Source organism: Oenanthe melanoleuca, chromosome 7 (assembly GCF_029582105.1).
Source record: "Oenanthe melanoleuca isolate GR-GAL-2019-014 chromosome 7, OMel1.0, whole genome shotgun sequence".
Classification (NCBI taxonomy): Eukaryota; Metazoa; Chordata; class Aves; order Passeriformes; family Muscicapidae; genus Oenanthe; species Oenanthe melanoleuca.
Window position 1 is genome coordinate 19706883 of NC_079341.1, and position 15619 is coordinate 19722501.

General features: G+C 35.7%; 1 protein-coding gene across 8 annotated transcripts in view; it reads left to right on the plus strand.

Moving 5' to 3' along the window:
* GRB14 (growth factor receptor bound protein 14) overlaps positions 1–12428 on the plus strand; it is a 58698-nt gene extending 46270 nt beyond the window's left edge. For 2 of the 8 annotated variants that reach the window (XM_056496643.1, XM_056496644.1), the window contains exons 7-14: positions 285–395; positions 585–680; positions 1255–1335; positions 3549–3665; positions 3908–3965; positions 4058–4145; positions 7767–7860; positions 11738–12428. In XM_056496643.1, coding sequence (XP_056352618.1) covers positions 285–395; positions 585–680; positions 1255–1335; positions 3549–3665; positions 3908–3965; positions 4058–4145; positions 7767–7860; positions 11738–11884 — 792 coding nt within the window. In that variant the 3' untranslated portion in view covers positions 11885–12428. Of the gene's footprint in view, positions 1–284; positions 396–584; positions 681–1254; positions 1336–3548; positions 3666–3907; positions 3966–4057; positions 4146–7766; positions 7861–8182; positions 9387–9936; positions 10073–11737 lie in introns of those variants that run through there. The other 6 variants (XR_008840970.1, XR_008840971.1, XR_008840969.1 and 3 more) reach the window with 6 other exon arrangements.
* The last annotated feature ends 3191 nt before the right edge of the window (positions 12429–15619 follow it).

The window sequence follows — 15619 nt, forward strand, 5'->3', positions numbered from 1 at the left end:
ATTGATTGAATCTAGTGGAAATTTTCTCAGAAATTATATAACTTGTAGTCTGGGGTGTTTTCCCCCCGCTGGAAGAATAAACTCTAACTGATTTGATTTTTTTTTTCCTTTGCCTTATGAAATGAATATTGAGCTGCCTCTTTTTAGGTTTCATGGTGTCATGGTTAAAACTGCAGTTTGTAAGACTGTTTTGGAACAGGATAACTACTGTACTCTTCCAAGTTTCTTATCTGGAGAGGCTAGCTAAAAGTAGTCTAACTGTATTACATTACTTTTCTTTTTAGGAGCCAAGGCATCTGCAGTTTTTCTGTGAATTCAGCAATAGTGATATGTACATGTCTTTAACAGGCAAAAAGATTTCTGGAGCACCAACAAGCTATGGATTCTGCTTTAAGGTACAAGCTTATTATTCTGATACATATTAAAGCAAGCCAGAGTTTTTAGGTAAGCTTAAGTTTCTTTAAGACTTTGAAAGCAATACTCAGCTGTCTATTATAAAATAGGAGAATTAGTGGCTTTTATTTCAACAGGTTTTATCTTCAAGATATGCTTTAATGCTAAAAAAATGTGCTGTGGCCTTCTAGCCTAACAAATCAGGAGGAACCAGAGACCTGAAACAGCTCTGTGCAGATGATGAACAAAGTAGGACCTGTTGGATGACAGCAATTAGGTTACTCAAGGTAATTTTTCTGTGTAGGGTTAACTTATTGCTTAAGTGTGCTATGTGATATTTTGATGCTGTGAGTAGAGAGGTAACATAATTTTAGGTTCTCATGCAATAGCAGTATCAATTTTGTACTTTGAAAGTTTTTTTTTTTTTTTTTCATCCCAACAAGAAGAGAGAGATTAAATCCTGGAATCATTGTAAGGGATGGAATGATGCCTCAGTTCTGAAAATATTTAACATTAAGTATATGCTTCTGTGTAACCATCTGAATTCAGTGAGATTGCTGAGTAATATTGAAAAAAGCAGCAAGAATACACAAGAAGGGAACTTCAATGCTTTTAAAATGTGACTTTGTGATGAAATAGAACAGGCCAGTTGATATATTAAATGGATAGCATTTAATACAAAGTGTACATTTATAAAGGCAGCAGCAACAATGATGATGTATATTTCCTTACCTAACAGCTTTTGTCCCTGGTTTTTAGTGGTAGAGAAAAGCGTGTGCTATCTTTTTCATCTGGGAAAAAAACCTTACTTGGCTTAGGTTTATAATTTAAAATGCTAACCATGTTATTTTCTGGTTTTAGTATGGGATGCAGCTGTATCAGAATTACATGCAACCATATCAAGGTAGAAGTGGCTGCAGCCCTTTGAATATTGCACCTATGGTATGTCCCACAGTAGCTCCTTGAATAAAAACATGTTTCTGCCATTGTGCTCTTTTCAAGAAAATTGTGTCAATTACACTACTGACCTGCTGCTTCAAAACCTTGCATGTGTGAATGCTTGCTGAAATATTTAGGGATGCCAGGGTTGACTATAGAGCTAATTAGTTAATTTCCTTACTTAGAACAAAGCAGTTAAAAGGCTTTTCCCTTTGTAAAATCTTCAGTATTTTGGGAGTTCATTGGCTTATTATTGTTGAATGGAAAGAAGATTTTGAAAAGAAAGCAGCAGAACCATAAATGCATTAAAACAGAAGCAAAGTGCTCAAGGTTACATATGCTGACAAATAAGAAGATTATAACAAATCCTTTTCAGTATGCTTCCTCTTTTGATTTAAATAAAAAATTAAAAATTAAGTACCTGAGATGAATTTCAGCTGGAACAATACTGACTGGAATTCAGAGGAAAACCATAATTTGGCAGATGGTCTCCCCTGTTTAGGAGAAAAAACAGCCTATACTAGATATTCTGTCTATCTTCTCAGTTGGGTAGTTGGGATTGGATGAGATTGTCCATTTCTTAATATCTTATGTTATCCCAGCTCTTTATGAGTAATTTAATTTCAGACTTTTTCATGGATGATTTATATCCCTTTTGTGGTTTTTGTTGGCTGAATTGGATAAAAATTACTTGTTGAGATCTGTGATAATGATTTTATGGTGATTTTTTTTTAGCTTTTGTTATAGTTCTTGCTGATAAAATGCCTAAGAAATGCATTTGCTATACAGTTTTCAATGATCTTGCTAATAAGCATTTCTTATTAAGCATGTGCTTAATATGTTGCCCATGTCTTTGTTTGTGTTTTGTGAAGCTGCTGCAATAGCCAGCTGCTGCTCTTATGATGGATCAGGGAGCCACTACTGATTCTCTCCTCTTTCACTGTTGTGTGCATTTTAGCTCCCATAGCTTCTAACAGGCAGAATCTATACCCAGTGCTAACAAAGGCACTGTTTTTCTACTCTTGTATAATTCATGAATTAAACAGCAAATTGAATAATCTGGGGATTAAGTGCACAGGCTAATGAACATACTTCATAAGGAAGCTGCTTCCACATTTCACATTCCTTAATTTCTCAACTATGTCAGCTACAAAGAGTTCTAGAAGCAAAGATTTCTCATAATTTGCCCTTGTTTTTTTTTTTCTTTTGCAAAGTTTTTTACGGGTTTAGAGTTACTCAGATGGAACTTAGTCTGCAGTGTCAGGAATTACCATGAACTACAGAATTGCTGTCTTCCATTTCTAGCTATATTCATGCTTGTAACCAAGCAAAAAAAGCCCAAAAAACAAACACCAGAGCTCCTCTAGTTTTTGGACTGGGAAGCTTTGCTAACCTTACAGAATCTGGGCCTCTTGTGTCCAGATGTTGCTTTTATTTACAGAGTGCTAGAATGCTCTTTTATTTATTAGCTATTCCAGTGCCTGCCAACATTTGAGCCATCATGATTCTTATAAAACCTGATTTTATAAACCTTAATCTCTGAGAAACATTTTGGGGAATTTTAGGACTCTTTTGTCAAGCCTCAATGTTCTTATTCAGTTGTTACAAATTTGATCTTTACTGAGAGAAAAAAAACAAACAAGCATTTTTTGTAACAGATGCTGCAGTTATTGAGTCTGTGATTAGAGTTAGAAGGGATGTATTAAAATAGAAGTTATACTCCATAGAAATTGTTTTCAATACTTAAATATGGTAAACTGAACAAAAATGTATATAGCAAACATATAAATCTGACATATTTCTAAGAAATATTTTTAATATTTTAAAATTTGATCATTGTGTATAATATTTTTGTATTTTACGTTTTGTCCCCTGTTACTTGGACATCTTAATAACAGTTTCCTGACTTGTTTTGACATGGAAGGGGCTAGTTATAGTTAAAAACATAAATACAGTTTATGGTAAAGTGATGTATTTGTCATCCATTGCAGTAATGCAAAAAGATGGTCTGTCCTGCCAGACTGTAAAATTGAGCTTTGAAGCAGCATACTGGAATTACAAATGCTCCCTAGGGTAAAATGAGTTTTGCTCTGATGGGAAACACTGCCAATACTTGAAATACCACTTAAAAAACATAATGTTTTCTCAGAAGCTCACTTTTAAATGATGAATCTTGTAAAAAGTGAGCAAACTAAACTTATTTTTCTTTGTTGCAGAGAAGCATTTCAGAAAATTCTTTAGTAGCAATGGATTTCTCAGGACACAGAAGCAGAATTATAGAAAATCCAACAGAAGCCCTTTCAGTTGCAGTTGAAGAAGGATTAGCATGGCGGGTATAAAACATCTTTGATTTATCAGAATATTTCCTGATATGGTGTTTATATTTGTTTGTTTGTTTGTTTTTGTTGTTTGTTGGGGTTTTTGTTTGGTTGTTTTGTGTTTTTTTGGTTTTTTTTCAGTTTTTGGTTGTTTTTTTTTTTTGTTTGTTTGGGTTTTTTTTGTTTGTTTGTTTGTTTTGTTTTGTTTTTTAAACAAAAGAGCTTTGAAGTCACATTTTTGCTTCTCTCTCATGCAGAGGAGAGGGTGTCTCCGACTGAACTCACATGGTAGTCCTATTGCCGTGACTAACATGGGTATGTGTGAGTTAATTCCTTGCCAGAGAAATGCAATAACTAGTTCTTTCAATGAGAGGAAAATGTTTTTTCACTGCTCTTTTTTTCTACAGCTATACACAGATCTCAGTCATGGTTTCATCATAAAATCTCTAGAGAAGAGGCTCAGAGACTTATTTTGCAGCATGGACTTGTAGATGGGTAAGTTAATTCTTTTCATAGCTTCTCTGAGACGTGTTTCTAGCCAACAACTCCTATTTCCATGTGCCTCTAACTGGGGGGAGGTGGAGAAGGAAGTTTGCACTTACCTAATAGGAATATAAATTCTTTTATATAGAGCTATCTGGGGATCAGTTGGTTCCTATTTTATATCATTTGGAAACAATGAAGTGGTGATCTAAGACTTCGATTCTGTCACTGACCGATTACTTACGTCTGTTCAGAGCCAAGCACTAGAGCTGTGTCTTTGCACAGGATTTTCTGGGAGCTGTCAGCCTTGGCACCACTGTCATTTGTATCTCTATTAGTGATGAAAGAGTGAAAGAAAGCCTGAAAACATTATTCTAAGATGAGCTGTGCTGGGACAGACATGGAAAAAAACTATGCTTTTTTTCTCATGAATTGACTAAAAATTGTGTCATCCTTTAATAGTAAACAAAAAATGTTAGGATAAGATTCTAATTTTTTAAATATTTCATTTAAATATTAATTTAAAAAATTACAAAGCAAGTAGGTATTTTATGTTCAAATCATCCTGCTTTTCATTCCTGCATTTTTATCCTTAGTCTGTATTAAATGTAAACTTGGGCCTCCTTCATTCAATGAATAATTTCATAAAAATCTCAATTTCATTGAGTCTGTTTCCAGTTAGGTACCTGGAACATCACATTGCTGGTTAAGTTCCTTCAGTTTTAGATTAAGTATGTTGTAGTACTGTTTTCTACATCTACAGAAAGAGCTCCAGGGAAAAAAAGTGAACGGGAGGACAGGGAGACAAACCTAGCACAGGGATTGTTAATTGGACTTCCACTTTTGTATTTCCATTTTTTTTTATATTACCGAGGTCTTGTTTTTAAGCCTGGCTTATCATCTTGAAGCTGGTTCTGTGCTCTACATTTATTTTTGTATTTGTTAGAAGAGTGGAACAGGACATGGGGATGAATCTAACACGTATTTTTGAGCAGGATGTCATTCTAGGCCTGATGCATCTTCCATTGTATTTCTTATACACGCACTGAAATGAGAAAGTGAATACCTTGCTTGCATTGGTTTAGTACAGTGTTGTTTATGTTATATTCTTGGAGCCATTCATAGCTGTGCAGCGGGATTTTGAGAAGGATGATACTTTTGTGTGGACTGCCTGGAATTAATTAGAACACTGGTATAGGAGTGCTCATATGCTGTCAGATACATATTCAGGAGTTACAGTGAAGTAATGAACACATGACATCAGGTGACATCATTTTGGTGAGATAAAAGCATGAATTAGCACCAGAAATGCTGCCATTTTTAATGGGAAAAAAACAAACTTTAGTTTCTGGGAGTGAGGGCAGAGGAAATAATCCATGTTGAGCCTTTTAAGGTGATCCTGAGCAAGTTCTCAGGTATATATGACAAAGGAGTAGGGCCTTTGTAATACTGTATGTACCAACAAATATGTTATTCATGATGACTTTTAGAAGACAAGGAGGTGACGATATAAACTAACTACAGTAGTTATAGTATTTGGATAACTCAGTAACAGAATTAGGGACAGCAACAATCTTAAGGCATGCTATGAAGTAAGACAGTTTTTGGATCTGGTGTTAAACCAACTTTCTCAGAAAAGTTTGCTTGGTAGTATTTTAGATTTTACCCCCTAAAGAATGTTTGAAGGCTTTTCAGTGATAAATGGTTGAAAGGATTGCAAACTCATCAGCATCTGGTTGATGAAAGGGCATTACCAAAAGGCCCATGGAAATGTCCAACTTGTCATTCAGAGTAGTTCATGAGGGAGAATTTGACTGGAGTCATCCAGCATGTCTAAAAAGCTTCTTCCAGGCAACATTTCTGAGGTTCTGTGAATTACAGCCCTTTCTTCATAATAAAGTTTTTAAAGGTTCTTTGACAACTAAAGTAGGTCTATCGTATGTGAGAAAATAATAAAGATCTTTTTATCTGAAGAAGAAGAAATGTTGCTTATATTTGTGATAAAGCAAGGAAAGAAGTAAGAAAATGTGCTTTAAAAGAACAAATGAATGGGAACTTAAATCCCAATCAAAGCGATTACATCGTGTATCATTTAATGTGGATCCTAGTAATTGGGTTAGAGACCCCATTTTGGATATCTGCAAAGCGGCACATTCCTACAGTGTAGGTTTCGTGAATAAAATGAAGCGCCAGTCATTACTGACAGATAGATGAGATAAGGGAGTCAGTGCGCAGGGTGTGCGGTGCGGGCTGAGCTGTCTCGTCCGTGTCCCGGGCAGGGAGAGCCCGCTAGGTGGTGGGAGCGAGCCGCTCTGAGCGCAGCCCGCGCTGCCGGCGGGCGGCTGTCCCTGTCCTTGTCCCTGTGCCTGCCCCCGCCCCTGCTCAGCCGACAGCCGTCCTCGGGAGGAGCTGCGTTAGTAACAGGGCTCCGAACTACGCTGCACTGGAATTTGGACAGAAATGGGCATGATTATGTACTCCCAAATTTATTAATTCCAGGTATTTTCTTACAAGATAGAAAATAGAACGCTTAAAAAACTTTGAGAATGAAATTAGTACTTGGAATCCATGCCAGAAGTCAGTGAAAATCAACTGCAAACCTTTGGCTGGCTTTTTTATTTCCATTTAAATTGTGTCTTTTTATGTAGTAGCTGGGCTTTCATTTCTCGTGTGTGGTGGGACAAACAGTTATGAGTAGGTGGTCACTAGTGCTTACTTGATTGAAACCTGCAAGTCCATTTTGCCCATTTCTTTTCTGTCCTGAAAGAGGAGCTTGCTTGCCAGTGGCTCCATTTCCCTTCTTTGGTACATTGGTCAGCTATATCTGTTCCAGACCTGTACAGTATAAGCAGTTCAGACTCTCTCCCCTCCACAGCTCTCTATCAGGTTCTTCCCTGTCCTCCAAACTCTTCTCTGCCAATACTCCAAACCAGGTGATTCAGTGAAAACTGTCTCATGTTGGTAATCATCCTTTGCCAAATTATTCTGATGGGAGTATGGCAAGGTTATGTTTGTCCATGTTCTGGTTGGAATAAGTTATCAGTGAATTAGTTGCAGTGGCCCTTTGGCCATTCAGAGTGTCATGACTTGAAGAATGATTCCATAAAGCAAGCGGAGTGTAGCTCTGTTTTGTTGGGAATTTTGCTGCTGTGCAGAAATGGGAGTGCATTTATGAGGATTCATAAACATTCTGTTGTGCCTTGCATTACCTTTTCTGTAAAATTTCTGTTTATCTACCTTTTGAATTTTCCTTATAATGCTTGTGATTTAGAAAATTCAAGTTTTCTCTAGTCAGAGTACAAAGAAAAATTTTGTTCAAAGCACAAACTTTGAGGGTGCTTTTCAGTCTGAAGAAATGTATTGTAATTCTATGCAGTGTAAAAACTAACGCCTACAGTGTCATTTATTCTGAGAATGCATGTTTTTCACATAATAGACAAGGTGAAGAAGAATTTAAGAGAAAGTATTCCCAGTGACACATTTGCAGAGAAATACTGATTAAAAGCCTAACTTACATAATTGATATTTATGCTTTTCACTAATACATGCTGTAATGAATTTAGAACAGTTTTAACTGGATGTTTATAAAAGTATTTCAAATTATCTTACTTTGAAATTTTTCATCTCTTCTAGGGTATTCCTGGTACGCGATAGCCAAAGTAACCCCAAAACATTTGTATTGTCACTGAGTCATGGATTAAAAATAAAACATTTTCAAATTGTACCAGTAAGTTTTTCCAGTTTATATATGAAGTTGTAAAACCAAACAATTGAATAACTGCGATAGAATATTGATAGATTTTTTTCTTTTGCTGTTTTATGAAAGATGTAAACATCATACCTGTATCATTAAATATAATTAGTATTCTTCAGTAGAGTTGAATGTTTTTGAGCTTTGCTGTTTGATTTATTCTAAGCTTGACTAGTATTATGAAATCCTAAAAAATTTATTGAAAAACTAAACAAATATATTTCAACTGGAACAGAAGCAATCCTGATGGCATGAAAATCATGTATTAATGGAGTTCATGTTTCCTTTTACTTTTCAGTATGTACACAATTTCTTAAATCATCTCTTTTGGACTGCCTCCATCATGTGTCCATATCTCACTGCATCTTCAGTTCAGGATAGTTTCAATATTTGTAGTCAAACATTTTGTTGACCTCTCTTGTTGTTATTATGGTATATTCATGTACAGGTCTTCAGGGGAACAAAACAAAATCATTATTTAGTCCATCTGCTTTATAGGTAAGCTGAAAGTTACTAAACTGAAATCATATTTCTGTTAATTTTCGTTGAACATACTGTCCAGTTATCCTGCCAGAATGGTTAGCCATCCCCATTGCTTCCACTGTCTCACGAGGTGGTTTATGTGGGTTTCTTTACATGCTGCTTCTCATAAGATGAGAAGTACTTGAGCATTTTGTGTTTTGGCCACAGATACTTGACATAACTGAGTAGACCCAGAGCTTTTCTATCTCTCTTTACAAGAACCTTTATTCCAGACCACATGATACTGTAGCCTCCATGTCTCTTCCTGCTGAAGTTTTTAGCAGATTCTGCTCTTTCTCAATAGAAATTAGTCAAGTGGCACTATTTTTTTTGGTCTTTGATCTGTTGATTCTCTCTGTTTATTCACCAAATTTCTGTATGCCTTACCTAGGGCTTGTAGCTGATATCCTCCACTAAAAAAAGTTCACATAGAATAAAACTGAAGCATTATTTGAGAGGAGGAAAAGAGTTGATCAGATTAGCTATAAGAATTGTCCAGGATCTTGTTGTATTTAAGTACAGAATATGGAGGATTCCTTCATCCAAAGGTTATAGTTATGTACTGCATCCCATGGGATTATCAACATATAATCCTTGATAAGAATCCCTACTTTTGGTATTTATTTGATATAACTATTGTGTGGTTTAGAAAACCTTCTGAACTCTGTACAGTGTATGATTCTACTTCATTGGGATATCCTTTAACTGTCAAATTTAAGAGACCACTTTTGCTTTCCTTATCAGGAAACAGACCCTCTCTCCTCCAAGTGCAGGACACTGCAGTTATTGTCAGTTTCCTCTGAGATGGATGATTCTTTTCTTCCCTTCAAAAGACTGTGCTAAAACCATGCTCTTCTGTTGTGGGAACTTTGGAAGAATCAAGAATTCTTAGTTTTGATATAATTTTCTACAGACTTGGGTCACATTTTCCATGCTGTTCATTGAGAAGACCTGTATCACTTCATTGCAAAACTTGACTTGGAGGAAATGTTTTTGAATTGTTTTTTAAGTAAAGCAATTTCTCCTATGCTAGTAACCAGAAAAAAAAATTGTGATGAGATCACTTAAATGCAGAGAGAGTGTCTCAGCATGGAAGCTGTTTGTGCCCCAAATATTGGCATATTTCAGTTCTTTTCTTTCAGTTTCTTGTTGCATTCAGTACCCTCATTCTGTTCTCAGTACCCTGACTTAAACATGCTCTGTTTTTGCTAGAACGGTGCTCTTTAAAGATTTCAGAAAATTGTTGTTGAAGGGTGGAAGGGTTTTGGTTCCAGTTGCTGCTGATCTAAATGAAGTGATTATTTTCTAAAAATAAGGCATTTTGTATTACTGTAATAAATTCATAGCTTATAAGATCAAGGTTATTTCTTTGAATTTCAAATTCTACTGTTCTTCTAACCTCTTACCTGTTTCCAGCCATTATAAAGGCAAACTTTCTTACTAAATGTAAACAAATGTTATTTACAAAGCCTTTTTCCAAGGCAAAACCAATTCAATCTCTAAATGAATTATTTTTCTCTTGTATTTTAGGTTGCTTCAGGTTATGCTGCACTTAAAAATGTCTCCTTTTAGATAGGGTATGCAGCCTGCTAATTCACACTTCAGCCATGTAAAAAAGATGCCAATGTGTTGTTCACCTTGGCAACCTGTGCAACAGGTATTGCAGGTGGGTAGTAGGGAACTGATTGTAAAAAGTTCAGAAGGAAACATGGAATACATTTGGGATCCTGTACTGTGAAAACTGGAGAGCTAGTTTAAAGGTATTTTTCAGCCTTTATACTCTGAGCTGATGTGATTCCACTTCAATGGATTCTATCCTGAAGTTTCATCCATATGAAAGATGAAGAGTTGATACACAGTTCTGGGACTGTCTTTTTCTTACAAAGGTTTTCTTGTAACAGCATTCTTAGTTTGCAGAGCATGCAAGGTTCTTGGGCAACAGAACTTTGATATGAGTTTTTACTTGGCAAAATATTGATAGCTTTAGAATTAGAAATCTGTCTGGTATTCATTTAAAGGTTTTGAATTAACTTGTTAGGAGAATAACAGACATTTGAATTGTTACTGTCCTTGCCTGTAGTGTGTTGGCAAGAAATTTGCATGCATAAAGAAAGTCCAATGAATGATAATCCATTTTCACGTTCTTGGCTGGAGCACAGGAGTTTACACATTCTCACTCTGGTAATTCCTTAACTAGCAGTGTTTGACTTGGTTTGGTCAAAGTGTGAGAATAAAGAAATTACAAACTACTTCTAGTCATGGTAGAAAGGGGTAGAATAACCAGGAGCTATAAGCAGTTCAACAGCTGCTTCATATAAAACATCTTAATTACAGGTAAGACAGCTAATTATGTCTTCTTTCTTCCCCTGTATTCAAGTAGGGTAGTTGCATCTTTCCCTAGCACACCATCTGCTACTCTGTGCTAGCCCTGCTTCAGGATCCTGTGTTCACTATTCTTTCAATCTCATAAAGTATCTTTTTTTCCCCCCTTTCTTTTAAAAATAGTTTGAATAGGTTTCTTTATCCTATATTTACATGAATGCCAGTTAGTCACTATTTCACCAATCTTCTTGATATTAGGCATAACAGCAGTAGAGGAACTGAATCAAGAAATTGTATAGTCAACAGTGCAATACAGATTGTGCAAGTGCTAATGTTCAGAAGAGGGAAATAGTGATTGAAAATTTTTAAGCATCTAAAAGTCAATAGGAATATTTCAAGGTATCTGTTGAAGTTTCTTCTTTCTCCTCTGTATCTGTGCTAATGTGTGTTTAGAGCTGCAGCAATTCTTCCTCCTACAACAAAGAGCTACTAGAGCAAGTGTGTCACTCTTGTGAGGGGTAGTGTCTTGTGTAGCTAATACGAGCCAGCACACCACTGCACTGGTGTGTAGCCTCATCACACCTTACAAAAGTGATAGAAAATCATGGAAGTGAATGGAGCAGAGGTTGAAATCTGTGAGTAACTTCAAACTTGGCTGCTTCATGGCACTCTGTAAGAACTCAGGGTTGATATTAACCCCAGCTATCATTCCAAAGCAAAGGCATGAAGTAGTATTGTTAGTGCAGAAAAAGTGTTCCTATACTTACTTAACTGTTCTTTCCTTTTAGGTGTGTACTTGGAGTCAAATAATACATTGTTTTCCTATATTTTTATTTTTGATTGCGGTTTTTTTTTGTGTAAATGATTACTGTATTTCTTCTGCTCACAGCAGTTGTAAGATTATGAATATATTGGTCTGTAAGAACGCTTCTCAAGCAAGTGTTCCAGTCAAAAAGAAATACCATAGCAAAAGAGGATTTTATTGAATCTTGTTTTTCCATTTTTACAGTTGGAAGATGATGGGAAGCTGTTTTATACCCTTGATGATGGTCATACCAGATTTACTGATCTCATCCAGCTAGTGGAATTCTATCAACTTAATAAAGGAGTACTGCCTTGCAAGTTAAAACACTATTGTGCACGGATTGCTCTTTAACCAAAGCATTTGTTGTTTCATCAAAGGGAAAGGAAGATACAAGTATGCTTTTCCCCCTAAATTTGTATAGAAAAAGGGGGGAAAAAAACCATTACATTGTGAAGATTCTATGTTTAAGCTGCAAAAAAAATAAATTTATATTCTATGTAGATAAAAACTTTGCTTTGTGATTGTCACAGCAAAATTATCTTCATGGTTTTGATAAACCATACTTTCCAATGTAATTCTTTGGTGTTGTCTTGGACTTTCTGGATTTTATTTCCAACTGAAAACAGTTTGAAAAATATTGTGTAACTCCTACAAAAATAACTGATGGAAGATCTTTGCTCTTAGGTTAAAAATTAACTTTTTTCTGTATAAATGTTTCTCATAATTTCTGTTCATCACATAAAAGAATAACATGTACTGTGGCAAGGATAAGAAGCTGAACTGCACATTTTATTTGTAAATAAAATGAATAAATATTTTGCACTATATTTTTGAATGCTACTTTGAGGATTATCATATCCAAAAAGTGAAAAATCATTAAAACCACTTAAAACTGCTCAGTTGTATTGAGTTGTGCTATTCTTGTTGTAATATTTTAAAGGATTTTTTTTCTCTAATCCAATGACTAAATTTCCATCTTTATACAGGGCTGGACAGTCACTTATTTGGCTGTGAAATATGTAAATAAATTATTATGTAGTGCATAATGTGGTTTAGTGTATACCTATAATCTCTGACACAAAGAGAGGCAGAAAGACCTGTTAAGTGCTGTGGATCTTTGCACAGTTGAGGAGGGAATCAATTTCAATTGCCCTTAAAACTAAAAGTAATGTTATAGTAGTTGTAAATTATCAATAATTTACAATACTTAGAAATAAAGGTAAATCCAGTTGACTTTGCTGAAAGCCTCATGAAAGTGTATTTTCAGTCAGTTCCTAGTTTATTTTATTATTTATTATGAAATAAAAAAGTCAACTTTGCTACCAGTCAAGCAATCTTTACAGATTAACAAGTATCTGACATTCCAGCTGAAAAGAGCTGTGCCAGTAGACCAGTTTTGGACCACAGCATTAGAACTGGTTTTGGTATTTGTATTTTGAAAGAGAGTTTGTACTGCTGTATCTTTGAACAAAAACTCGAGTGGAATGGGACTTGGGAAAGAGGCATCCCCATCCTGATGCTTTGCTGTCCAAGAGATTTGATCTTGTGATGAGGGTTTGGGACGTTGTCCTGGGTATCTTTACAAAGGGTAAAGGCTGGAGTAAAAGCAGTGTTTGAAGATGGGCTGTCACGCTGAGTCCAGCTCCCCCTTCCTGTGCTTGCTCGAGTTCCCTGACTGCCAGGCATAGCAGCTGCTCTGCTGCAGGAGGAGGTGGCAGAGAAGGTAAAGGAGGCCTGGGCAAGGGATGGAGGCAGCGGGCCGAGGCACAGCGGTGCCAGGATGTGTCAGCTGACAAGGTCAGGGACATGGAAGCATTAGAACAGTATGGTAACTGTAGCCTGTGGTTTTGTTATTGTATGTCTCTGGAAGGCAAGCATAATAACATAATACTGTGATACTTAATTTACCGACTTGATCCACACATCACTGACCTTTTCCTCTGGTATGCAAATGCAGTTTTTAAAGCTCATTAAAAAAAGCAACTCTTCCTAATGTGTACCAAAGATGCAACATATGTGGTGCCTAAGCTCATTACATTAGGAAAGCTTTGTAAAACTCTTCACAGTCTAATAAATTTAACTCTTAAACCTCAAACATAATTTCAAATTGTACTTAACAAAATAATTTTAATTAAAACCTCTTCAGGTTTGGTTTAATAATGCAATTACTTCTCAGGTAGTTTTATTTCAGATATTGGCATAGAAAAAGTAGAAACATTCTCTGCATCCCTTTTTTAATCATTTCTTGATAAATATCTATTGTGTATTGTAGTCCATTTCCATTTGGACATGTGAAAGTTTCACTGTAACTTTTATTTGTATACATGTATGCTTTGCAGAGAAGCCAACTGCTCAGTGAATGAGTACCTGTCACCTTTGGACCTTTCAGAGAAGAAAATAATGTAGGGATTATGTCACAAAGTGGAGAGACATTAACCATCAAGAAGCTTTGCCTGCTTTTACAGTTTTTGTTTCACAAGTGAAATTGAAAATAAAAAAGCAAAAAAACAAAATGAAACCAAAATAATAATATTTAAAAATCCCAAGTAAAATTAAGTATTGCTTAATGGGATTTGGGCATTTGAATTGTCAAGTATTCAAAATTTTCTTATACTGGAAAGCATTTCCTCCTGCATTTTGACAGCTCTCTTAATTAAAATCTAAACTGAAATATTGCTAAGAATACATAATCTTTTTTATAAGATGTGTATACCTTTCCTGAATTCTGTTGTTGTTTGTGACTATACCAGGAAAAAAACAGTAAAACTAATAAAATCTAGTTTGCTGTTTAAATGACTTCACAGGCTACCTCCTTGTTTAAATATTGCTGGAGAAACAAACATGAAGGAGTGTTAATGTGTAAAAGCAAAGAACCAAACACCACCCCTCAAAAATCAAATATTCTGATATCCCAGACTTCTTCCAGATGTACTGAATGGTACAAGTGGTTGATATATGACTATCAAGATCCTTGCTTGCAACCAGTCAGAAAAAAATAGCAAGGAATTGCTATGAGATCAGCCAGGATATGTCTGACCATAAAGTTCTTTGTGGGTGTAGGCAATGCTATTTAGACAGAATTTCAGTGTGTTAACTGTCACTTCTAATTAGAAATACTACACTTTGGTGCCCACCTTCACAAAGAGAATTGGCTAATCAGGAGTTGTTAACAGCTCAGGAAGAAATCAGTACTATTTTGGGTAAGCCAGTCTATCTGTCTTCAACATTTGCTTCTCTACAAAATGTGGACAATTTTATATCAACCTCAGAGAATGTTTATGGACTGATTTTTAAGGAAAAATAAACCCAAAACAACAGAACAATAGAAACTGCTGTTATTCACAATAGGTTTTTTAAATACTTAAATGATATGTTTTTACCTTTACTTGATGGAAAGTCAGTGCCAAAACACTTAGCTATGAAGCATAGTATTTGAAAAACTGTTCATGTTTTCTTCAGATTTAAAATTTTATGCTTCTCTGAGTGTTCATGTGTAGTGCACTGCCAGGAAGAGAGAACTGAGCTTGCCATATAGAGGAACCCAAAGCAGCATAAGTGCACAAGGCTGGCTTGCTATCTGGGGTAATTAGCCCTGCAGGGGTATGCTCTGCGAGATGTGAGCTAGTGCAGAGATTGTGCTAAGGCTCAGCATTGTGTTTGTTGGCGTGCCCTTTGTGCCTTAGTTTCCAGTCTAAAAATCTTCTTGGCTCTAAGGAGATTAAAAGTTAATTCACTGCTGTTTCGTAACACATATACATACATGGCCAGAATTAAGGTTGCACGGGCAGCATTTAATGACATTTTTAAACTTCTGAGTGTTTTTACTTAACAATCTTATTAAGTCACTTGAGAAATTTTTTGAAATGTAGTGAGTCTTCAAGTCATCCAACTAAATGTTTTGAAAGAAAGCTTTAACCCATTAAATAGAAGAGGATTATGAGTATAACTAACTATGAGTGGGATCCTGCAAGGATAATTGAATTTCTGTCAAATGTTGTCTTACATCCTGGTTGAAGAATTGTAGCATTTTGTGCTTCCCTGGGGGTAGAATTATTCTACAGTGGGCTTGGAGTATCTCATTTTAAG